This window comes from Spinacia oleracea, chromosome 5 (assembly GCF_020520425.1).
Source record: "Spinacia oleracea cultivar Varoflay chromosome 5, BTI_SOV_V1, whole genome shotgun sequence".
Taxonomy (NCBI): Eukaryota; Viridiplantae; Streptophyta; class Magnoliopsida; order Caryophyllales; family Amaranthaceae; genus Spinacia; species Spinacia oleracea.
The window spans coordinates 13,590,825-13,616,657 of record NC_079491.1 but is presented as its reverse complement, the minus strand read 5'-3'; the positions used below and the strand labels follow the sequence as shown (position 1 = coordinate 13,616,657).

At 36.0% G+C, this 25,833-nt stretch overlaps 1 protein-coding gene and 1 long non-coding RNA gene across 5 annotated transcripts; one reads left to right on the top strand and one right to left on the bottom strand.

The window, feature by feature from the left end:
- Window positions 1-420: 420 nt before the first annotated feature.
- LOC110794474 (uncharacterized) lies at window positions 421-4,597 on the top strand. 4 transcript variants are annotated; one of them, XR_008921463.1, is made up of 9 exons: window positions 422-664; window positions 787-880; window positions 1,440-1,574; window positions 1,918-2,172; window positions 2,441-2,524; window positions 2,617-2,754; window positions 3,071-3,166; window positions 3,268-3,320; window positions 4,107-4,597. It is a non-coding gene; the product is annotated as an uncharacterized lncRNA (long non-coding RNA). The 4 variants fall into 4 exon arrangements; XR_008921464.1 differs by having other exon boundaries at window positions 423-664; window positions 2,686-2,754; XR_008921462.1 differs by having other exon boundaries at window positions 423-664; window positions 2,639-2,754.
- Window positions 4,598-12,815: 8,218 nt separating this feature from the next.
- LOC110794615 (dof zinc finger protein DOF5.4) lies at window positions 12,816-14,520 on the bottom strand. Its single transcript, XM_021999582.2, has one exon. The coding sequence runs from the start codon at window positions 14,069-14,071 to the stop codon at window positions 13,052-13,054; it is 1,020 nt and encodes a 339-aa protein (XP_021855274.1). The 5' UTR covers window positions 14,072-14,520; the 3' UTR covers window positions 12,816-13,051.
- Window positions 14,521-25,833: the final 11,313 nt, after the last annotated feature.

Genomic DNA, 25,833 nt, shown 5'->3' with positions numbered 1-25,833 from the left:
TTCCAAGTCTGAGCTTCTTTGAACTTTGAGTCTGCATCTTCGAGCTTTGAATAATCTTTAGTCTTCAGTGCAGCCAATAGTCTAGTTTGTAGCTTCGCGTTTCCAGTTCGGGAGAGGTTCGTTCATGAGTCCGTTCAGTGGCGGCACCAGTAAGAGTTCAGTGGGTTCAACTGAAGCCTTACTGGGCCGGAAAAAAAACCTGTTGTAGGCTTTTTTTCTTTTAAAAACCGTTATATATATTTAACCGTACTAATCTTACAACCTTTTAAAAGCAAGGAGTTGATTTTCACTATTCATCCAATAGTGTGATGACTAAAACGCCCTTGTAGTTCTTCCATTTATCATTTGTGCCCTTTTCTCATCTGCTGCCACGTCGCTTCATGTTGGGCCGCTGATTGATTCTGCAAATTGGCTCCCATTTGGTTTCTGCTCCAGCATTAACCCTAATATTCTTTTCTCTCTCACTTGCCTCTCCTTCCCCTTCATCCTTTTCTCTCTCAAGGTCTGTAGCCATCTTTCATGGCGGACGAAATCTTTCGGAACCACCATCAAAATATTCATATGAATTATCGGTTTTACTTATGATTTTGGTTCAACGATTTAGATTCCTACGTTTATGTGTTCTTAGGTTAACATATTTTAATTCCTCGGGGTTTGCAATGAGGTGAGTTTCGTCCACCAACACAATTTGAAGTTAGGGTTTGATTTTGTTTTTCCGATTTTTTTTTTTTAATTTGAATAATTGAAAAATTGGAACTTACTTAATTTCTGATTGTTTTTTTGTAGAATGTGTGTTGATATGGACGAGATTGAAATTTTCTTCCTCACAACGCGTACTCCTTCTAAATCTCCTCACTACCAATTCGTCTCTTTCTCCCTGGTATGATTCTCATTTCTCTGGATTTCCCCGAATTAGGGTTTTGTTTCTTAGGTTTAATTGTTTATTTTATTGAATTATGGCTGGTTTAATTGAATTGGACTATTTACTATTTTAACGTTTATTTTTCTGCTATTTTATTCGATTTTTGGTTGTTTTATTGTGGAATTAATTTCCCCAATTCGTTGCTTTTTAGTTGATGGCAACATGGCTTCAACTATCGATTTTAATCCGTATATTTTTATTTTACATCAACCCGTAATTTGTTCACCGTCAAAATTTTGGAGTTGAGGTTAGTTTTAGAAATGGTACGAAGTATATGAACTCTTATACTCCGTATGAAATTTGAGCTTATTGTATAATTGTATGAAATTTGAGATTATTGTAGTCACCTAAGTTTTATGTTTTGGAAGATGCACTAATTTTGTCATTGACCATGGGCCATACTCTCCACATGTTCTACTTGGCCTATGTCCAAGTTGTTTATTTTGTGGTTGCAATCACATTTCATGCAAATTGACCATGTTCGTTGTACTATGTTGTTTGTGATTTGTGGTTGCAGTCTCATCACAAGCCAAGAGAAGGACCGTTCGAGCTAAATGATGTTTTTGCCATAATTAATGCAGTCCCGGCTATTGCCCTTCTTAACTATGGCTTCTTCCACAAAGGCCTTGTCCCTGGTCTCTGTTTTGGAGCTGTAAGTTTCTGTAATTGCCTATAGTACATTATTATTATGGGTGCAACAATCACGTTACATTGTTTGTAGAAACCGGTTTAGGAGATTACAGGCGTAATGATCCACTCTCTTAACTCTTGATACATTGATATTTTAGGAATCGGCAAAAAAAAGAAAAAAAAAAACTGTTGCATAAGAGGATTTTCCTACTTTCTACTGTCCACTAATTAGCTCATACACAAGACTATCTTGGAAGTATGCTTTTTCTAAACAAACTACTTTGTATTACTTGTTTAATTGTTTGAATATGATAGTTTAATCATAATCAAGAATAGTTAGTAATAACTTTATAACTATTGTGCAGGGACTTGGAATAACAGTGTTTGGGATAGCCTACATGTTTGTGCATGATGGCCTTGTTCACAAGCGGTTCCCAGTTGGTCCCATTGCCGATGTTCCTTATTTTAGAAGGGTGGCTTCTGCGGGTATTTGTATTTGCAGGGTTTAATTGAGGGTTTGGAATCAAAATATTGGATTAAGGTCTGTGAAGATTGAATGGTTTTCTCGTTCTTCTTCTTCTTTCAAGGTTAACAGGAAGTAGAAGAAGATAATGGACAAGGTACTTTTCTGAATTTCTGAAAATGCGATTCTTTTTGGGGTTTTGGTGTTTCAGATTCTTATTTTCTCTCAATTTCTGCATTTTCTAAGTCTTGGTATTTAAAATTTGATTTTGTAGGGGTATTAGGTGTTTGAGATTTCTATCTTTTCTTAGTTTCTAAAACTTCTAGGTCTATGCATAAATAACTATCTTAGCATCTGGATTTCTTATGAGAGTGTTAGGATTATACTCTTTTCATAATTGGTTGATTTATTAATTTGTTTGATAGATTACCAGCCAAAGGAAGGAGATAATGCCGAAACTGAGCTTGAAAAGCACTAGGGTACTCTGGGCTTAGATGGCTCGAGATGAGGTGACATTCTACTATTTTTTTTCATGTGGATTTTGTATTGCCAAATTCTATTTGGTTTCAAGCAGCTAAGAAACTCTGGGCTTATTTTAAAGAGAAGGATTTGCTCCCCAACAGGCGTAATATAAAATGTGACAAGATGTTGCATTCCATTTTTCGTGTAGATACCATCAACATGTTCCAGATGAATAAATCTATCTATAAGCATGTCTGGCCGCTCGAGTCAGAAGAAGGTAATACAAATCTGTTTTATGATCATCTTTCACGAGATATTTCCATTTCAAGTTCTGATGAACAACTGAATTTTCTGAGTATTACAAATGACTCTGATCCTAGATCAAGGGCTCTGATGCTCTTTGATGGAAAACGTTTTGAGAAATTATACATTATGCAAAATGGTCATTTGTGGTAACATTTATTATCTTATAAAACACTCTTCTGCTAGATTTCCGTAGATGGTTTTCTGTTGATCATCAATTTTGCTTTCCTCCTTAACACACTGTTTCCTTTCCCATTGCTTGATAATGTGATTTTTTTTTCATATACCAGGTATTGGAAGATAAGGTTGATCAATAAAAATGGACGCTGAAATATAAAGCATTTGGCCGTGATATTGAGTTCTCTTGGCTTGCTTGAAATCTACAGGTACCATCATTATTTGGTTTTTATATTTTATCATTCTTTGGTCACTTGAAAGTTTTCTCTTGGATATGGTTTAATTTGTACTATTTCTGGCGTCACTGCAGCCCATCCAAAACCAGAAAATTCATTGGAGATCTCTAGAAGGTCTTCCAAACAGGTGAGAATTTTATGCAGCAGCTAAGCTTGTATTTTAGTTGCCTCGTCTATGTGTAGTTCTTTGGAATTATTGATTACACTTTCACCGATGTTTGCAATCCTCATTATAATCTTGTTGTACATGAAATTTTGTGGGCTTCTAAAGGTCCAGAAGTTATATATGCATAATAATAACTTTGATGTATTTTACTGTCTTTAGTTATGTTTGATTTTGAAATTTTGCAGTTGGTGTGATAAGGTGGTAGTCATTGTCACTATTCCCAATTTAAATGTCACTATGTTAACATTTTAGTATCCATGTGTAGAACTACTGGAAATTGTAATTGTTAGTCTTCATATATATATATATATATATATATATATATATATATATATATATATATATATATATATATATATATATACATACATATGGGCAACTATATATTTTCAGTTCTAAGGACATTTATTCCACCAAAAGGATGATTAATTTTAGGGAGAACGCTACTGTGATTCTTGTTTCCAAAAAAAAGGCTACTATGATTCAGAAAGGGTAACAATATCTAGAAATAAGTGTTTAGTTTATAAGAGTCACTATGCGTAGAAAAGAATCACTATACATAAAGAAGAAGTGAGTACATGGTTTTGAGAATTGGGAATGGTTTTGGCACATGTGGTAATTTTTCTTGTTTTTGTATCCATAATTTTCCAAAATTACAATCTGAAATCAGTCTATTTCAAGATATTTTGTTCTATTATGTTGCGTAAAATTCCCATGCTATTTCTAAAGGTATGAGTGACACTACAGGTTGTCAATTGGATGCAAAATCCGTGGGATGTGAGGACTATTGGACATACACTTCCATCAGCATACCTTGACAAGGTGTCAAAGATAATGTTGACTATGATTTTAAGCTCTACAAGCCAAATAGTGAAGCTTACATGAACGGGATAAACGCGAAACAAACTGCATCTGTTGTGTCTGTTTCATTTGGCAGCGCGATTGTTTTCATTGTAGAGAAAATGACAGAAGTAGCACCTGAATGATGTACTTGGTGCCTCCTTTGCTTTGAGAGAGGATGTATCACTTACAACAATTGTTCAACCTTGACCCTTAACTGAGTAAGGTGCGTGCTGCTACTCCAATAATGGCTGACTGATATTATGCCTACTGCTCATGCTGCTATTAGTAACTCTGAGGGGATTTGGCTTGTTTTTAAGTTCAAAATTGTCTACCATTTATTGTACGTGATATGCAGGCTATGTACTATGAAAGGATGTTATATTTATTATTTCATATGTAAAGTTGTTAAAGCCTATTAGCTCACTTTGGTAGAGCTATGTGTAATTGCACATGATGTAGGTCCGAATCCTACATAGGCTAACAACTTATTGCTTTAACTTCTATATTGTTTTGTCCATAAGACTAAGTAAAATAAAAAGATTATCAACTCTTTAAAAGGGGTAACTTTAAAAAGTAACTAATGGCTAAAAACGGCTTACTATGTTTCAGATACGGTCACTATATGTTATGAAAGGGTAATTAAAAGTAAAAGAAGTTTGATTACGCGGTCACTATTTGTTAAAAAAAAGTCACTATAACAAGGGTGGCTTCAAAAGAATAACCGCATATTTTAAAAAAATATGACTTTTTTTCAAATACATATGTTATGTGTTAAAATGGTCACTATATGATAGAAAGGGAACTATAGGTAAAAAAAAAAGGACACTAACTCAAAAGTTGTATTCTTGAATGAATCCTTCTTTGTCCAATGGTGGAAGCTAAGAGGCTTCCCATCCAGCATAGATTAGTATCATGCATCAGGGATCTATTTCATGAACAATAAGTATTCCTACTCAAGTATTAAAATTCTCTTCAGAATCTGCAATTTGCAATAATAAAATCTACATGTAAACAGTCAAGAAGCTTGGCACTCAAGAGATGCATAGCAATTAGCAATATGTACCAATAGAATATAGAGTTCAGATATGAAAATAGTCAATGACGTATTTTTAACAGTTATAATAACAAAAACCAGAGAACTGAATTCAGAATCTGAAAAGTAGCAGGCAAAATTATAGCATAGAAGGACACCGTAGCTTGGATGTACGTGTTAATTGAGGGATTACTTTTCAACTGCTAACCTCAAAACACTATGTACTAAATTACATATGTATAAAATAAAGGTAACTACATGTAATTAGGGGTCACTATGAATAAAATAAAGGTAACTATAAGATTGGTACGTTAATTAGGGGTCGGGTCACTATATGTAAAAGCTCGGTAACTATATATGGTGACAATATTTACATAGGGGCTGCTATGTGTTAAAAAGTGATTATATTTAAATATGGGACTTATTACGGAGTATGTAAAAGATAGGTCACTATTTGTTAAAAAGGGTCACTATAAGTTAGCCTATGTAGGACTTGAACCTACATCTTCTGTGCCATGAAAGTACACAGTGCTCGACCAATTGAGCTAATAGGCTTACAAACATGTTTGTGTACTATCTTATTGATACATTCAGAATTTCAGATATTGTGCAACTTGATATTTTCAATATCATATATAATAGTGACCCTTATAGTAAACACAATGTTAAACTGCATTTGGATAATATACCTTTTCCATGTTCCATTTCAAGAATATTGTTGTTAAGAGGATTCATCTCTTCAACCACCATCTATTATAGTATCAAATTAAGGAAGTCAATTGGAAGATAAAGGGAATGAAACATACAAGTAAGATAGTAAAAATGCATTACCATGGACATTCACATGGGACTTTCTATGTAAAGGTGTAAAACTATATATCCATTACCGTAACCTCAAATTTCTTGCCTAACGAGTCAGTAGTACACATGTATTATGCTTCAGAAATCACTATCTCATCAATACTTCCAAGTTCTAATAAACTTTAATCAGTACCATTGTCCATGGTCGGGAAAACCAGCATATTTGACAGTAGTCTGAATTTATTCATCTCCATAGCTGATTTTTCTATACATTCCCAGTCTCTTAATCCATATTTTCAGCGCAAGGAAAGAATAAACATATGCTTGTATAAATTTAGAAACCTTAGTAGCGGCTACTCTTTGAGCATGAAGAGCCGGATCACGATGGATGATCTTCATCCTGTTTCTGAACAGTCGTGTTTTTGCACTGAGACTCTGTAGTCATCCAACTAAAAGAACAAGATTATATGCAGAACAAAAATTCACAAGCAAATTTTAAAAATTTCATGCTCTGCAGGCTTTAAAAATAAAAATTGAACAAAAAGTAAACCAAAAACAAACATGTCCAAAAGAATCAAATATCATGAGATCTAACAAAATTAGTTTAATTCATCAAAACTTATGTAAAATATCACCATAATCGGCAAAAATATCAATCACAAAACAGTGTGGAACTGATTTCAGTGAAATGAATAAAAACCCTTACTTGAATTGAATTTAGGAAGTCCCTGAAGAATAAATAATGAAGTCAAATAACCACGAGAGAGAAAAGAGGGGAGATATTATACATGGGGATCAAAATATCGGAGATTAGGGTTTCAGGTCGAATAAGATTTATGATAATTCTACCATGAATTTGTGACATTTTGAATGTTGATCGTTCGCTATTTTCCAAAATTATTTGCAAGCACTAAGAGGGATATACCCTTGATTTGATGAGTTCGATTCACGATTTTAGATCGAATTTTCTTCCTTGTATTTGCTTAGAAATTTGTCGTTCATGGCAGCAAGGGATACAGAAAGCCAGAGAGTGACAAGAGAGAGGCAAAGGGAGGAGAGAAACCGAGAGAGAATGAGAGGCGGGAACGTTAATTTGGCCCGTGTGGCCTTTGGGCCCACAATAAAATAGTGTGGACCAGGTCCACACAAGAATTATCCTGCATGCATTACTAAATATATAGCCCACTTAGTAATTGGTTTTGAAAATTGTACTCCTTCCGTGTTTTAAAAAGAGATACACTTTGACCGACACATAGTTTTAGGAGAGTGAGTTGAATTTATTAAAATAAGATGAAAGTGAGTGATTTATTTATTATAGTAAAAAGATGATACCGCGTTTTTGTGATCCCCACACTTACTCATCTTATTACTATATATTCTGTATTGAGTTTCCTATACCGCGTTTCTTGTATATCCCTGTATTGAGTTTCCTTTATTGCGTTTCTCTTTCTATATATCTTGTATTGAGTTTCATGTATTGTGCTTCTTTTACCTATTTACAATTAGTTTTCCATTAATGGAACACTCTATGTGTGTGGTTGTCTTTGTGCCAACTTTATCCTATCTAATTAGGAAATATATCACATTACAAGTATAAGCATCGAAATGCTTAGCTTTTGTTAATGAATTAACAATAGTAGTGTAGACTTGTAGGAAGTTCATAACTCTTGTTACTAACAGGAGTAATGAGTTAATGGCTTTAAAAAAAATTGTGAATTAAATTTGTTTTTTGCAATCACAATGTTACGTATTCCTAGCAAACAACTTTTGTGCCTATTGCAATGTGCATCTCAATTTTTGCTACTTACTATGTGTTGTCATCTACCATATATTATCTACATGCATTATAAGAAGATGCACTAAATGTTCGATATATTTTCTTTCTAAACTATTATGAAAAGAGTGAGCATTTGCTTTTGTTAAGTTTAATTTTTATAGGGTTCTCGAGAAAAAATGGTAAGGAAAAGAATCAAGAAGAAGCAGATGAGTCTTCCTCATCCATCTACTACAACTAGAAATGACGGTTCTGAAAATAAGCACATGAAGGACCATATGCATACCGCCACGTCTGAAGTTCCCACATAAAGCTAAAGAACATAATACTACTCGTAAGTAAGACACGAAGGGTGAGGAAGAGGAAGAGGAAGAGAAAGTAGTAGTTTTTAGTTTTGCTTAGCATCCTTCTATTTTAAGGATTGATTAAGTACTTGTTATTGAGTTCTAGCCTTTCAACAAAAGGGCTTTGCTTCTATCCGTGGAAATATAATATGAAACATAAGTAGTGTGTTTCCCAAGATTAGTTAACTAATGGTGTAGCTTATTGCGGCAAAGTTAATGACTACTGTATATTTCTTAGAACTGATTTACTATTTATATACCTCTTATGTTCGAATAATATTACTTTAACTTTATCATTTCGAATTCTCGTGAGTTAGAAGTAAGTGTTGAACAAGATAGCATATGCAATCTCTTTCGACTTATTTACAAAGACAAATGTTATGTTACAAGTGTTAGCAATCCTTAAGCCATATGTTTTTTTTTTCTACAAACAAATATTTATAAACCATAATTGAGATACTTTAATAAAAATAATTACGCCATTAATTTTTGTCTATCTTGGGGGACGGCGCGCGATAGCGCGCCGGCCAACAACTAGTACCACACAAACGCACCAAGTGCTGTGTTGATTTTGACATCAACATTTGAAACCAAGGGTCACAAATTCGATTCCTGTAACCGCATACTTTTCCTTCCTCTGTCCTTTTAATTTGTTCAAAATAGAATTAAACTATTTTTTTGAAGGTAAAGTAAACTACTTCGTATTAGAATTGTTTGGCTTACTTCTTATACTCATAAATCTGTCTTCTCCCCTTGAACACATCTCAATCATTTTGAAATAATATGTATTGCATACAAACCCTTTTTTTTTTTATTACTTTTTCTTTTACATTTGGAAAAATACTTGCCACATACTTCATATATATATTTTTGTTTTCCTTTTTCCATTTTCTTTTTATTTCTCTTGTACATTAAAATTGAAAATTTTGATTTGATTTTGAATAGATTAACATAGAGATGAGGGGTTTAGAGTATTTTTGAATGATTGTATATCAAAGTCGCAAAATCATCCGCTTGTTCTTTCAAATATTCAAGACCACTTGAACCATCTCAAAATGAACATCCAACATCTCAAAATGGACCTTTAATACAAACATATAAAACTCTTTGAGTTTAATTGTAATTTTTTTAGTGTCATTGTAATACAATGCGTGTACCACCGAATTATTAATTGTAAGTTGAAGTTTGGATTACGATATTTAATTATAGTAATATGTTTCTGAAAAATTCCGAACCCTTAAGTGGTAAATCCTGGCACCGCCACTGAGTCCGTTATTCGAAATATTTTGGTGGTGGAATGTTTAGTTAAGACTGAGGGTCATGATTTTACCGACTTTAAACGTTCTGGTGTGGAACGTTAATCCGTTATAGGGCAGGTGTTTCATAGTTGTCCCAAATTCATGATGATGATAAGTACTGATGATCGATCATTATTTTCGCAAAAGTTCGGTACAATCATGATTCTCCATCAATAAGTTTTCCCATGATTGAATCAAGGGATAAATACGTATTATCAAAATTGAATCAAGAGGTAAATATGTATACTTTCTCTAAACAATCACTTTACATGTCAAAATAGATACGGAGTAAAGATATATGCATCATATTATGAGGTATTCTCGGCAAAATACAACAATTGCAATTCAACGGAAAAAAAAATTAAGGTAACATTGTAACATATATTCGACTAACCGCAAATCAATTAAAATCACATTCATTTAGAATAGAACGAATCAACAAATATAATTATCATACATGCCCATGGAATCAATTAATATTAAATTACATCTATAGTGATGATTCTCTTAGGTATTTTCCCCTTGTTGAGTCTTTTTGATTTCCGTCAGCGGTTTGCAATGTTGATGATAACATGTTGTGAATAAACAAGAGAGATAAAAGAGAAAATTATGTTGTGTATATTAGTCCATATAGTACCGGATACATATAGGATACAGTGATTAGGGTTTTACTGGACCCTAGAATATTCCGGAGATATTAATAGGGGCATAATGCGCATCCACGTTATATTTCATAACATTTGACAATTTTTAATTTTCACTTACCTATGCTTAGATAGGTCTACACCAAATAAACAATGGGATTAGGTATGATCTGGATGGGATCATGATAGTACATTATTAGATGAACAACTTCAATTAGAATGCATCTAAAATTGTCAATTTGGGTTTTGAATGAGACTAGATGATCACTTTTATGAATGGTGGAGAATGGAGTTCACTTATCTGCTACTCTTCAGTTCCCACCACTAGGGTAGGGCCACCACGAGCCTCCTCTAACCATATAACCGACCAAAAACACACAATAAAGAACAGTACGATGCGTTTCAGTTACATTATTAACCAACACACATCGTCTTACGAAGGAACTTGTCAAAAGTAGTTGGTATGGTGGGGCCATCAGGACCTATGTGGGCCATTACCTGCCGCATATGGACTTTCCCATGCTCCTCTGCCTAAATAGTCCGTACACTATCTACCACTCTTTGCTCCTAATGGCCAACGTATTCTATATTTCTATCTATTCCCTCCATCCCTCTATTTGACCCATTTTGCGTCTTTGATCAATCATGCTTATGGAGTATACAAGATTGTTCCATTAATAAAAATAATCACAGGCTCGAACCAATCGAGTATCACCACTTTTATTTTTCTCAATTTCATACATGAGGCAAACAAAAAGAAAGAAATGAAAGATATCTCGTTAATTTAATATTTTTATTTTGTCCACTTCTTAATGAAAACTACGTTTTAAATTAGAATCATTATATAACAAAGATAAAAATTCGTATACGTTTTAGTGAGCAGTCTAATAAAAACCAATACTTAGGCCATGTTCTGTTCACTTTATTTCCACTTATTTCAGGAAAAATAAGTTCAGATAAGTTTAGATAAGTTCGGTTAAGTTCACATAAGTTCAGATAAGATAAGTTTAGGAAAAATAAGGGTTAGCCAAGTACAATTTATAACTAAAATAAGTTTTGATAAGTTCTAATAAATTTTGATAAGTTCAGATAAGTTTAGATAAGTGAAAATCAGCTAGGTGAATAGAATACAACCTTATTTCAAATTTAACTTTTGACTCCTAATGTAGATAATGAAATTCGTGTTTGAGAATTACTTGTTGATCTCTCAGATAATTTCTCTTATCACATTACTAAATCTATTTTTGTTAATTAACACAGTTCCAGTTCACATGTTTGCTTTTTGTATGTTATGTTAATTTGATTAGCATGTTGAGTAACCAATTACTGAGTAGTACTCCCATGAGTATATATGTTCCTAATGGTACTCTCACGTAGGATAAAACACGGACCAAAATCAATATAAAACAAAATGCACGGTCGATAAAACACGGATCAAAATCAAGTAACATAAGCAATAAAATAAATAAAATGAAAAAACAAGTTACATAAGCATCAATATAAATAACATACAAATAAAAAAAAACATCAAAATGTGGCCCAACTAATAATCCAATTAATAAATTCTAACTAGTTAGTTAGAATTATGACTCAAAATGATCTTCAAGAGTCCCATATTCTTCGTACGTAGTATGAAGTATTTTTTTAGGGTTCATACTTCATAATCAATTACATAAAGCAAGATGTTAACAATGTTTATACTCAAGCAAACCTTGCTTGTAGATGAAGTTTAATTCCCAGTGAGTTAACTTTGGATATTTTTAACGATTTTGAATTGATTTTTAGATTAATGTCATTTTAACCTAACATTCAACACGGTTTTTGGACCGAGGTAAGATTATTCAAAAATAGGGTCAATTTTTAACTTATGCATGTTCAAATTTCATATGCCATTTGACAAAATATCCCTTTAGAAAAGAATCTTGCCCAATAGTACAATACAATTATTGTATGAGACAAATACATGCTAAGATATGGCCAAAGGGTAGTTTTTGTATGAGTGGGATGTAACTATACAAAGGTGAACTTCAAATAATTCACTTAAGTATTATTGAATGTCTTTTATTGAAATATATGGTCATTTCCATTAATCGAGCATCAAAGTGGACAGAAAATGTTGGTTATTTAGTTAGTTCTACTATGTATATTGATACTTGTAATAGTACGCAATTCCTCTCAATTTTTAATAACGGTACTTAGGTGTTACCCTCGCTCAAAAAAAGCGCTTCCTAATATATTTTTCCATACCACTCAAAAAAAAAATTAAAAAAACAATTGAAATGGCCTCATGTTAGAATTTGACTTTCGAACATTATCATACTACCATGTCGGAATCCTTTTCTATTATCCGAGGTTTTAGCCATTATTACATAGGTTAATACATCTACAACATGCATCAAAATATATTTGGTTTTCAAATCACCATTATTCAACACTAACTATATCTAATCACAATAATCAAATTGCAACCATATATTTGGTTGGATGATAAATATTCACATGCATATCTTCACTTGATGGGATTTCCAAGTTATTTTGTACAATCCTAAAAATAGTAATCAGACATTCAACTGTACCAAGTAATGAACAAACAACACAATTTATATCTATTTAGTTGAAAAAGTAATAATCTAAAAACATCATTAGATTTCATTCAAACTTGAAATAAAAATAATGGTGACAAAATAAGTTGGTAAAAAATTATATGTAGCACACCAAGTACAAATCAAACACCCATATCATCCTTGTTTGATAAAAACCAACCGAACAACATGAATTATCCTTTTGAATATTAATCAACCCTAATCAACCGCCCCAACAAATAAAGGGGTAAAAACAGGTACAGAGTAGTAAACAAATTTACATTTCGAGTCTTTTTCTTAAAAAACAATTAAAAAAAGAACTCATTTTGTAGTTAATATATTAATTATTGGATGTTAAACGAGAAAAATTAAATTAAGGAAGAAAGAGGGGGAGGTGGCTAGAAGTAGAATCAGACCATTGATGATCATCATGATGATGAACGGCTGTCGTTGAATGACTCCAATAAGCTTGATGATCAACAGTAGAACTATCAGGAACATCATATAAACCTTGATTATTGTTGTCGTCACTGTTATCACCAACCGTTAGATGCCAATCTAGTGTTGTAAACCCCACATTACTTCCCCTGTTCTGCAACAAATCCTCAATCCCAACCGTCGGATCCACCACCAGATCAACTGATCTCGCAATCTTATCTTCCTCATGGTGGCCCCCACAAATCTTCTCCATATCCCACTCCTGAACTGCCTGTTGATTCTGCAGAAACTCAGTAAACGACGCCGTTGCAGCCGCATTCCCTTCATCAACAACGACACTGTTATTACTATTATTAGCATTCTCAGTATTATTACTATTATTGGTAATTAAGCTCATAAACCCTCCAATATCGCCGGAAAATATATCATTGGCGGTGGAATCAACCAGCGGTTCTAAATCCGACGACACTCCGAAATTCTCCACCTCCGGAATTTGAAACAATCCAACACCGCCTACGGCGGGAGGAGGCGTGGAGGAACTCTCGCTACTCGATCGAGAACTCTGAACAATTTTTTTCGAGGTGAGAGAATTGTTACTATTGCTCGACGATTTAGGTTTTGATGATGAGCGTTTGGACGATTTACGGCAGCCGCCACCAACAGGGACGTTACGAAGAACACCGCCTTTGGTCCAGTAACGGCGGCAGTTCTTACAAAAGTGACGAGGTTGAGACAAATTGTAGTTGTTGTAGTAGCAGAATTTTGTGTTTAAGGAGTCACACCTCGGACATTTCAACACCGCCTGTTGCGGTTGCGGCTGCGGCTGAGGCTGATGCTGGAACTGATAGTTGTTAATACTATTGTTAATTTGTTCCTGTTGCGGCTGGAGGTTAAGCCGCTTTAGCAATAACCTTCCGCCGACAACGCCACCGTTGAAAGATTGTACGTCTTGCATTGGTAAACGTTGCAATTAAAAGAGAACGAAGGGAGTGGACGTAGGAAAACCTTTTGGATTTTATATGAGAGAGACGAATTAGTTTATTTTGGTTTGACATGAGTATAGTACTCCATAAGGCTTTAATGGGAATTGGTTTAGGGAGGAGAGAGAAAACAGTTAATGATGAGGAGAGGGTGATGATGGGAGTAGAGTAGAGAGGAGAGGAGTGGGATTGGGGCCGTACAAGCCGTGATGAGAGGGGGATGAGTTAGGGTAAGCCGTCGGTAGAGGACACGTGGACGGATGGATGAAGAGGAGGGGCTTGTGATGTCCACAAATCAAGGATTGTCGAGTTGTCGGCCACCTTAAGAGGGAAAGAGAGAGAGAGAGAAGAAACGATGTAATGACTAATGACTGTAGTTGGGGATTGTAGAGTGAGATACGGAGTAGTGTAAATGGAGGAATGGGGTTTCAAACATGGATGAAATACTGGCACGTCGGCTGTATTTGATTCCTTATTTTTAATCGTTTTCAAAGGTTGTTCATGCAAAATATAATTAGAACGGATAACGGAGATATGAACCTGTAATTTATCTTAAATAGGATAGGATTAAATCATTAAAGAATTACATTGAAAATGATCGATAGTGGGGTGGGTCAAAATGAGTTAAGGTTTAATGACGGGCCAATAAACGAGCAAAGAAAAATAAGAAAGGAGATACACAAAGCCACAAAGGTGAGCACAAAAGAACCCAAAGCTATATACATCTAATTATTTTTCATCATACTCCCTCCATCCCGGAATACTTGACATGTTTTCCTTATCGGGCCGTCCCTTAATACTTGACTTGTTTCTAAAAATGGAAATATTCTAACAATATTATATTATATCTCACTCCACCCCTATTAACCCACATACCCCCTACTCCATACAAAAAATAATTAAAAATTCAATCCATACTCACCCCAACCCCACCTCTTAACCCACCTCCCACTGACTACATTAAAATAATACCCCACTATCAACTACTACCTATTAAATTAAATAAGTCAATTCAAGTCCCTTAAACTCTGTGCCGGTCAAACCGGATCGAGTATTCCGGGACGGAGGGAGTAACTACTATGTACTTAGATTTCAAAATTATTAGGTATTTAATTTTGATCCTAATATTAACCATGTCCAATAATAATTTTAACTATTACCCCATAAACTCTATCTAGTAAAAATCTTTTAGCTTGATTAACTCTAACCTCAAACCAATGAATAACCCTGTTTAACAACCAAGTGTAATTCGCAATTTCAGCGGAGTAGTTAACTTAGGTACATATTACTTGTACTCTGTGGTATTTAATTTGAATCATGTCAATTAATATTCGTACTTGTATTCTTTGAAAAAGTTGGTACGGATAAGATATTAAGAGAGTGATATTGTAAAGATGTTTCTCAAAAATACAATAAAATGAAAACGAATAAAACCAAAAACAAATCTATAATAGAAAGTGAACATAAACAACAACAACAACAAAAATAAATAAATCCAGAGGGATGAGTACTTTGACAAATTGGTGTGAATTGTGTTTCAGGTTAAAATAGCTATAGACAAAATGAGTAGCTTGAAATGAACCAATGATGAATAAGGTTTTGGTGACCTATATGAAAGAGTAATTTGTCTCGGGCTGGTCAGAGAAAATGGTCAATGACAAAATACTACTCCGTATTTCTATATATGCTTAGAGTATGATCAATTGATCACCGCAAATCTTACGACTTGAATTGTGATGATGTGGCATATGTGTTAATTTTTATGTTCTCAGCATGAAAATCAGTAAGAATAATACTGAAACATTGAGAGAAAAGAATAGCTTCAAGCTGAAGCAATTGAATTATTGAATTATTGAATAGATATTACAGCAACTAAGTCTATTTATAGACTGATTACATGAGCTGCTTTAACCAATGAGAAGCAAGCTAGTAATGAAGATCCTATCATAATAAGTTACATGTACACCTAGGCTAGTTGAGGTGGCTTATTACAAATGGAATCATGTAACTGAATCTCTAACAAACTTCCGGAAATGTAGGGGAAGTTGTTGAGTGTGAAGTCTTCTAGAATAATCCATGTTGTTGCTGACTGCATGAGCATGCATCCTCTTAGTAGCAGCTCCTGCAGTAGAGTGTAAACCAACACCCCCCCCCCTCAAACTAGGAATAGGGAACACATTGACCATTCCTAGTTTGGATGATAGATTTCTGTGTTGAACACCAGGTAAGATCTTGGTGAGTATGTCAGCAAGTTGATGTTGAGTGGGTAGATAACTTAAGGTGATGAGACCATCAAGAACTTTGTCTCTTGTGAAGTGGCAATCCACTTCTATATGTTTAGTTCTCTCATGAAAGATTGGATTTTTGGCAATGTGAATTGCTGATTGATTGTCACAATGTAGTTCAACTGGTTTTAAAGAGTTCACCCCCAGTTCTTCTAAAAGTCTGACAATCCAGGTGACCTCACTTGCAGCTTGTGACATGGCCCTATATTCTGCCTCAAAGGAACTTCTAGAAATGGTGGATTGCTTTTTGGATTTCCAACTAATTGGGGAATGACCAAGTAACAAGATGTAACCAGTGACTGATCTTCTGGTGGTGGGACAAGCTGCCCAATCAGAATCAGAAAATGCTTGAAGAGTCAACTGATCAGTAGCTTTGAGCAAAATACCTTGCCCTGCAGTATGGGAGATGTATCTGAGTGTATGAGTTAAAGCCTCCACATGCTGAACTTGAGGAGAATGCATAAACTGACTTAATGACTGTACAGCAAATGCAATATCAGGTCTTGTATGAGTTAGAAAGTTCAGCTTTCCCACATAACATCTATAAAGCTCTGGTTTGGGAAAGGGAGTGCTGTCAACTGAAAACTTGAAATTCAGAGGTAAAGGGGTGATAGCTGGCTTAGTGATATCAAATTCACATTCATCCAGAAATTCCTTAGTATATTTCTTTTGTGTGAGAATATACCCTTCATCAGTATGACTAATTTCCATACCAAGGAAATAATTCAGAACCCCTAAATCCTTAATGCTGAAAGTTTGATGTAAATGAGCTTTGAGTGCATTGATCTTAGTTTCATTTGAGCCTGTGATGATGATATCATCAACATAAACAGCAACCACAGTAAGATCCTGAGAGTCTTTGTTGAGAAACAAAGAATAATCATTTTTTGACTGAGTGAAACCTTGGGATCTGAGTTCATCAAGCAATTTAGCAAACCATTGCCTAGAGGCTTGTTTTAGACCATATAGGGATTTGGTTAACTTGCATACATGGCCTGGTGGTGCAGTAACTCCTTCTGGTACTTTCATATAAACTTCTTCATCAAGAGTGCCATGAAGAAAATCATTGTTGATGTCAAGTTGAAACAATTTCCAGTTCTTGTGAGCTGCAATGGAAATGAGACATCTGATGGTAGACATTTTCACTACAGGAGAAAAAGTTTCTGTGTAATCAATGCCATACTTTTGTGTGAACCCTTTAGCAACCAATCTTGCCTTGTATCTTTCAATGGAACCATCAGCATTATTTTTTATTCTGTAAACCCATTTACACCCTATGGTCTTCTTTCCTTTTGGCAAAACAACAAAATCCCATGTTTTGTTGTGTTGGAGAGCAGAAATCTCTTTATCCATTGCATCAATCCATTTAGGATCAGTAATAGCTTCTCTGTAAGAAGTAGGTTCAATGCATTCCATGTGAGCAGCAATGAGCAATTTGTGTTTTTCTGGTAAGCTGTCAAAAGCAACTAAATTGCACCAATGTTTTGGTTTCTGACATACAAAATCCTTCAAATGTGATGGAGGTTTGACAGTTCTAGTTGATTTTCTTGTGGCAATTGGAAATGTTGGTTGAGGTTGAGAAATGTCAGATGATTGAGAGTTTTCTGGTGAGGGAGAGTTTTCTGGTGAGGGAGAGTTTTCTGGTGGAGGTGAAGGAGAAGATTGTGGTGAACAAGAAGATTGTGGAGATGAGAGGTGAGAAAGAGATTGAGAGATAGAGTCTGAGGGAACAAATAAAGAAGGTGAGTCATCTAAAGAGAAAGGAGTGATAACAGGCAAGAAAAATTGGGTAGAATAAGTTGAGTATGGAGATGAAGATATGTGGAATGGAAAATGTTTTTCATGAAAGGTCAAATCTCTGGTGATAACAGTTTTGTTTGTAGCTAGGTTAAGAACTTTGTATGCCTTTTGGGAAGGTGGATATCCAATTAACACACAAGGATTAGCTCTGGCATCAAATTTGGTTCTGCTAACCTTGGGGGTTGTCATGTAGCAAAGACAACCAAACACTCCCTCATAAATTTTGGGGTGATTGTATCCTAACTGCAACATATCTGATCAACAGGATGCCTCTTAAAAGTATCCAATTTGCTACACCTTATGAAAAGCTCTTCAAAACACCACCTGATAGTGCTCGAGCAGTCTCAAGAAGGTGTTTGTGTTTTCTCTCCACAACACCATTTTGCTGTGGTGTGTGACTACAACTCTTCTGTTGTAAAATTCCCTTCTTAAGAAATAATTGTTTCATACTTCCCTCTGTTAGATCAGGTGCATTATCTGATCTGATGCTCTTAACAGAAGTTCCAAATTGAGTTTCAACATAAGACAAGAATTGAGTCATAATCTGAACAGAATCAGTTTTGCTCTTCATTAAATGTGTCCAAGTCATCCTTGTAAAATCATCTACAATGGTGAGAAACTGGTTACACTTAGTAGAATCCAGTACATAATATGGGCCCCACACATCTATATGCAATAGTTGAAAAGCTTCTGTAGTTTTAATACTACTGCTTGAAAAGGGAACCTAGACTGTTTAGCTAGTGGACATATTTGACAGAAACACTCTGCTAAACATCCCTTGACATCAATTCCACTGATGTTCTTTATTCTGCCAAATGAAATATGGCCTAATCTAAGGTGCCACAATTTGGCTTCTTCAACTGCAGTAAAAGAAGTGCTTGATAAGGCATGATCTCTTGAGATTGTCTTGTTGGCAGGTCCAATTAGGCTCTCATTCAAACTGTAAAGTCCCTTATTTAGTTTACCAAGCACAGTGTGCTTTTTCTTGGAATGGTCCTGAATAATACATTCATCATCATTGAATGAAATAGAGCAGTCAGCATCATGACAAAGCTGTGAAATAGAAATAAGATTGAACTGAAAACCTGGTACATACAACACATTTTTGAGAACAATGTTTTCACCTAAGTGAACAAGGCCTCTGTGTTTTACTTGAAATTCTGTACCATCAGGTATGGTGATTGAATGTTGTTTATCAGGAAGAGTTTCAAGATTACTAAACATGCTCAATTCTGAACACATATGATCACTTGCACCACTGTCTAATATCCATTTTTCTTTGAAGTTAGATAAAAAACAGAAAGTACCTTGAGCTTGAGAACTTGTTGCTAAACTAAGAGAGTTAGATCCATGAGTCTCAACTTGGTTAGCAACTTGGTTAGCAACTTGACAAGTGCTGAGATGCTTCATTAACTGATTGTATTGCTCCTCAGTGAATGTAGCATGAACCAGACCTGTTTCTTCTTGATTTGATCTCTCAGAAGTAAAAGTGTCTTCCATTTGAACAGCTGCTGCAACTCTTTTGCCTTTTCCTTTAAAGTCTTTGGGATATCCATGCAGTTTCCAACATTTTTCAACTGTATGGTTTTTCATCTTGCAGTGTTCACAGAACAGATTGTTTCTTGTGTTATTCCTTGATTGACTTCCAAAATATGTGTTCTGAGAGTTAGCATTTGAGTTGTACTTGTTATCACTGAACTTCCTAGCAGTGAACACAATTGATTCTGTATTCATGTGACCTCTACTATTCTGCACTTCCCTCTGCTGTTCATCTTGAAGCAACAGACCATATGCTTTAGAAATAGTAGGCAAAGGATTCATCATGAGGATTGTGCTCTTAGGATGTTCATATTTCGAATTAAGCTTCATCAGAAACTGAATCAGTCTTTGGTCTTGCTGTGACTTAAGTAACTTTTGAGTGAGTGTACAACTACAACCAGTACAAGAACAGAAAGGTAAAGGATCTAGACCATCAAGTTGGTCCCACAGCAGCTTAATCTTGGTGAAGAAACCTGATATTTCTTCATCATCATCTTGATTAAGATTGTACAGCTTCAATTGAATAGAAAACAGTTGAGGACCAGAAGATTGGTGGAACCTATCCTCTAAATCCAACCAGATCTCTCTTGCTGTTTTCAAATATAGAACACTTCTTGCAATTGAAGGTTCAAGAGATGCCAGAATCCATGAAATCACTAAATCATTACATCTAGACCAGATTCTATGATTTTGATGACCAACAGCAGGTTGATTTAAAGATCCATCAACAAAACAAAGCTTATTTCTAGCTGATAATGCAATGATCATGGACCGTTTCCAATCATTGAAGCATTTTCCATCAAAAATTATGCTGACTAGTTTTGAAACATTAACATCATGGTTACTAAGAAAATATGCGGAATTAGGATTAAGAGAAGAATCAACATTCTGATCTGCAGGCATTTTGAATAGAATGAATCACAATTTCAAGAAAAATTGAGACAATTACCAAGAGTTTGATGAAGAACAAACGAATTGAGAAAATGTCTGCATTCAAGAAATCAGAAGAAACTTGAAGAAATCTTAGCAGAATTACTCGATCTGCTCTGATACCATGTTAATTTTCATGTTCTCAACATGAAAATCAGTAAGAATAATACTGAAACATTGAGAGAAAAGAATAGCTTCAAGCTGAAGCAATTGAATTATTGAATTATTGAATAGATATTACAGCAACTAAGTCTATTTATAGACTGATTACATGAGCTGCTTTAACCAATGAGAAGCAAGCTAGTAATGAAGATCCTATCATAATAAGTTACATGTACACCTAGGCTAGCTGAGGTGGCTTATTACAAATGGAATCATGTAACTGAATCTCTAACAAACTTCCGGAAATGTAGGGGAAGTTGTTGAGTGTGAAGTCTTCTAGAATAATCCATGTTGTTGCTGACTGCATGAGCATGCATCCTCTTAGTAGCAGCTCCTGCAGTAGAGTGTAAACCAACAATATGACTCATCAATTTTAAGATCAGATACAATGAATTATTGCATTGAAGCGGACGAGTAGTAACAAAGTCTTAAATTAAGTCTTGAAAAGCTTGACTCAACTTAAGACTCCTGATATGAGTTGAATAAAACAATAAAATAATATATGGTGCATAAATATACAAGTTTTAAATATTTGAATTGGTGAAGTGCTAAATTTGAGTGAATCTTAAGGAAACATCAACAATTTATTCTAATATATTAAAAGCCGTTGAGAAAAATATATCGGACAACCAAAAATCAATACGTACAATGTGGTTTGAACTCTAGACCTCAAGTGTCGATGGTAACTCTCATTAGTCATTACCATCTTAACCAATAACCAATTATATATGGTTTATCTATTCACATTAATTTATAAATCAATGTTAACATGAAATTTAAAAAAACTAAATTTTTATGTGACTTTTTTTTTCTTTTTTCTATTGACTATTTTGGAAAATAATAATAATCAAAGAATTAAGATAACCCATGAATAAATATGATGTCACAAGTCTCATAAACAACTACATAAATGCCTTGCATGGTTGCATATATCTAATTTGGTGTTTATTAATTTGAATCACTTAGTTCCACTAGAAAACAAATTATACAAATTGTAAGATGATGCAATGGAAAACTATTTCTCATGATAAATGATGTAGTGTGTTTGTGTAGTTGACGAACTTGATGGATGTTTTTCACTTATAGTATACATGTATTTTATCAGCTCGAGAAAAATCTAAAACTTTAACTATTCAATGTAGCAATCGGAGCATCTCCCATACCACACACTAGTTTAATTATTTAATAATGGTGAAATGATGACATGTCATATGAAGAAAGTCTTAAAACAAAACCCATTAATCTTGCTTTTTAGTACAGAGTAGAAGATTAGTTGTTCGAAGGTCTTTATTTATGGGTATTAAAATGGGTTCAAGTATCAAACAATCTTTATGCCTCCGTTTAACCATTTGTTAAGTACAAGTCACGTGGTCTCGTAAACTTTAATCTATTCTAGACAATTTGTTAAGAACACTACCCAAAAGCAATACAATACACTTAAGTATCACCTAATTATAGGTATAATTTGGTCGAGCTAGTATGTTATTGGGGCTAAGTCGTCGTCTGACATAAAACGTTTAGGAGGATATGGGAGAGTGATTTTGGACTTTAAAGTTTAATGGTCATGAGCTCGTGATATAGCTGGTGTTGGGTAGGTTGTGTTGGTTCATATACGGTGGGTGAGCCAAATGGAGGAACCGAGAGGTAGCTAGACGAGTTAACCTATGGTCTACGTCGTGGGTGAAACTGTCAAATATTGTGCAATCTCGTATATTCTCATTAATAACACACGTATATATAGTACAACTCAGTTACCTAAACCCTAGGTACACATTAGGTAACTCACCATAGTTAGGACTCTACAGAATATTCACAGAATAATATCTAATATCTTAACATATCTTAACATCCCCCCTTAAGGTGGAGCATGTAGATCTCGAATGCCCATCATGTTCAAAAAAAACTCAAATTGCGCCTTCCCCAACGCTTTGGTGAAGATATCTGCTAACTGAACCTTCGTCGACACGTACGACGGACTGATGATCCCTTCCTTGATTGCATCTCGAATGAAATGACAATCTGACTCGATGTGTTTTGTCCTTTCATGGAACACCGGATTCTGTGCAATATGCAACGCAGACTGACTATCGCAATACATCCTCATGCCTTGGTCGTGTGTCACCCCCAAGTCGCGTAGTAGTTGTTTCAACCACTTCAACTCACACGTCAGAGCTGCCATCGACCGATATTCTGCCTCAGCAGACGACCGAGAAACAGTATGCTGTTTCTTGGTCTTCCAAGAAACTGGCGACATACCAAGTGACACAAACCATCCAGTCACCGACCGACGCGTCATTGGACACCCTGCCCAATCCGAGTCGCACCACCCCTCCAACTGCAACGCACTGTCCGACCGAAGTAGTATACCTTGACCCGGACACTTCTTCAAATATCTCACTACTCGCAAAGCTGCTTCCCAATGTGCCTCCTTTGGTGCTTGCATAAATTGAGATAGGACATGTACAGAGTAGGCAACGTCTGGTCGCGTGACAGCCAAATAAACCAGACGTCCGATCAGACGCCTATACTGCTCACCGTCCGACAGGTCTGGCCCGTCTGCCAATGCCAACCTATGATTCTGTTCCATGGGAAAGTCCACAGGCTTTGCTCCCAACAATCCGGCCTCTGAGATGATGTCGAGGGCATATTTTCTCTGACATACATAGAACCCTTGACTACTTCGTGCCACCTCTAACCCAAGGAAGTACTTCAGAGCCCCGAGGTCTTTCATTTTAAAACACTCCTTCAAGTATGCCTTAAAACTCTCAAGCGCAAACTTGTTATTGCCCGCGATAATCATGTCGTCCACATAAATGAGCACACTCAGCTCCAACGTACCTTTAGACAGAGTAAAGAGCGAATAATCGGACAGCGACTGTCGAAATCCATAGTGCGTCAATGCCGTCGACAACTTCTGGAACCAACATCTAGGTGCTTGTTTCAACCCATACAACGACTTTCTCATTCGACACACTTTGTCAGAGTGATTCTTCTGGAATCCAGGAGGAATATTCATATAGATCTCCTCCTCCAAGTCACCGTGCAAGAACGCATTGTGGACGTCCATCTGATGCACGTCCCACTGTTTGACAGCTGCGACAGCTAGGAAAGTTCGAACTGTCGCCATCTTCGCGACGGGAGCAAATGTCTCATTATAATCCAACCCTTCCTCCTGATGATTCCCTAAACATACCAATCGAGCCTTCAGTCTCAACAAATTCCCATCCTCATCACGCTTCTCAGTATACACCCATTTACTCCCCAGTGCTTTCTTCCCTTCCGGTAAATTTTCCAACGTCCATGTCCCCTGTTCCTCCAACGCGTCGATTTCAGCAGCCATTGCCTGACGCCACCCCTCATGCTGCATCGCTTGTTTAAAACTCTTAGGAACTTGCCCTTCTTGCAATGCTGCTATATAATGCCTGTGCTTTGACGAAAAACGCTCATAATTAACAAAATATGTGATAGGATAAGGAGTACCTGAGAGTGATGACGCCGTAGGTGTTTTGTCGGAAGTACTATATTTTTCCCGTATTGTATGTATCACACAGTCTTTCAGCTTTGTCGACGGAAACTTCGCACGCTTCCCCCTTCCTAACTCCGTATCCTCCACACACTGCCTTGTCTCACTCTCGTCACTACCCGTCGTCTCCTCTACACCTGTCTGTGAGGAGACGACGTCTGAATCCACTCGACTAGGTGTTTCATGTTGTTGTTCCTCCTTCACAGGCGACGACACTCCCTTGTCGTCACCACTGGTCAATGACACCCCCTCATCAGCTCCCGGAAGCGACAACACTCCCTCAGTATCACCTGTAGGCGGCGACACCCCAGCAGTATCACCTGCAGGCGACGACACGGTCTCAGGACCCGTAGTCCCACTCTCATCCAAACTCCAATGGTCAAGCCCCCCATGACCATCATGCACCAGTGGCAACACATCCGATTCATCTACAAAAGGAAACGTCCCTTCATGAAACTTGACATCCCGTGAGACGAAGAACTCATGTGTCTCTAGATCATAAAGTTGCCATTCCTTCCTGCCAAACGGATAACCCAAAAACACACATCGGCGACTCCGAGACTCAAACTTATCCCCTTTACACCGGAGATTATATGCATAACACAGACACCCAAACACGCGGATAGGCACATACGATGGTGGTTTACCAAACAACATCTCATAAGGTGTTTTATTGTCAAGGATCGGGGTAGGTGTACGGTTTATCAAGTAACAGGCGGCCAAAATACATTCCCCCCAAAATTTTATTGGAAGATTTCCTTGAAAACGTAACGCCCTCCCAACATTCAAAATATGTTGGTGTTTTCTCTCGACTCTCCCATTTTGTTGAGGCGTCCCAACACACGACGACTCAAACAGAATCCCATGTTGACGAAAATAATTTTGTAAGCAATTGAATTCAGTACCATTATCACTGCGTACTACTCGAAGGGATCTATTAAACTGACACTTAATCATGGCAACAAAATTAAGAAATGTCGATGCAACCTCCATTTTATTATTCAGTAAATAAATCCACACACCTCTAGAATAATCGTCAACAATGGTAAAAAAATACTTTGCCCCACAAGACGAGGGAGTCTTGTAGGGTCCCCATAAATCAAGATGAACCAATTCAAATGTGCGACTAGCACGACTAACACTAACTGGAAAACTCTCCCTACATTGTCTCGCCCGCGGACATACATCACAAATTGTTTTATTCTTCCTAATCTTATGACTCACATGAGGAAGTAACTGCAACACTTTTTCCGACGGATGCCCCATCCGTTGATGCCACAAGTCGACCACACACTCCACTGCTAGCACACGAACCTTTGGAGCCCCACGGAAAAAATATAGTCCTTCCTGTCGATCACCTACGCCAATCACCATCCTCGTCGAGCGGTCCTGAAGAACACATATTTTGTTAGTAAATTGAGCAGCACAATGTAATTCGTCACTTAATTGAGTTACAGAAATTAAATTGCAGTTCAATTTAGGCACAAATAGAACATTA

Excerpts from the sequence above, each read along its gene's own strand:
- LOC110794615 (XM_021999582.2), bottom strand. The coding sequence starts at position 14,071 with ATGCAAGACGTACAATCTTTCAACGGTGGCGTTGTCGGCGGAAGGTTA.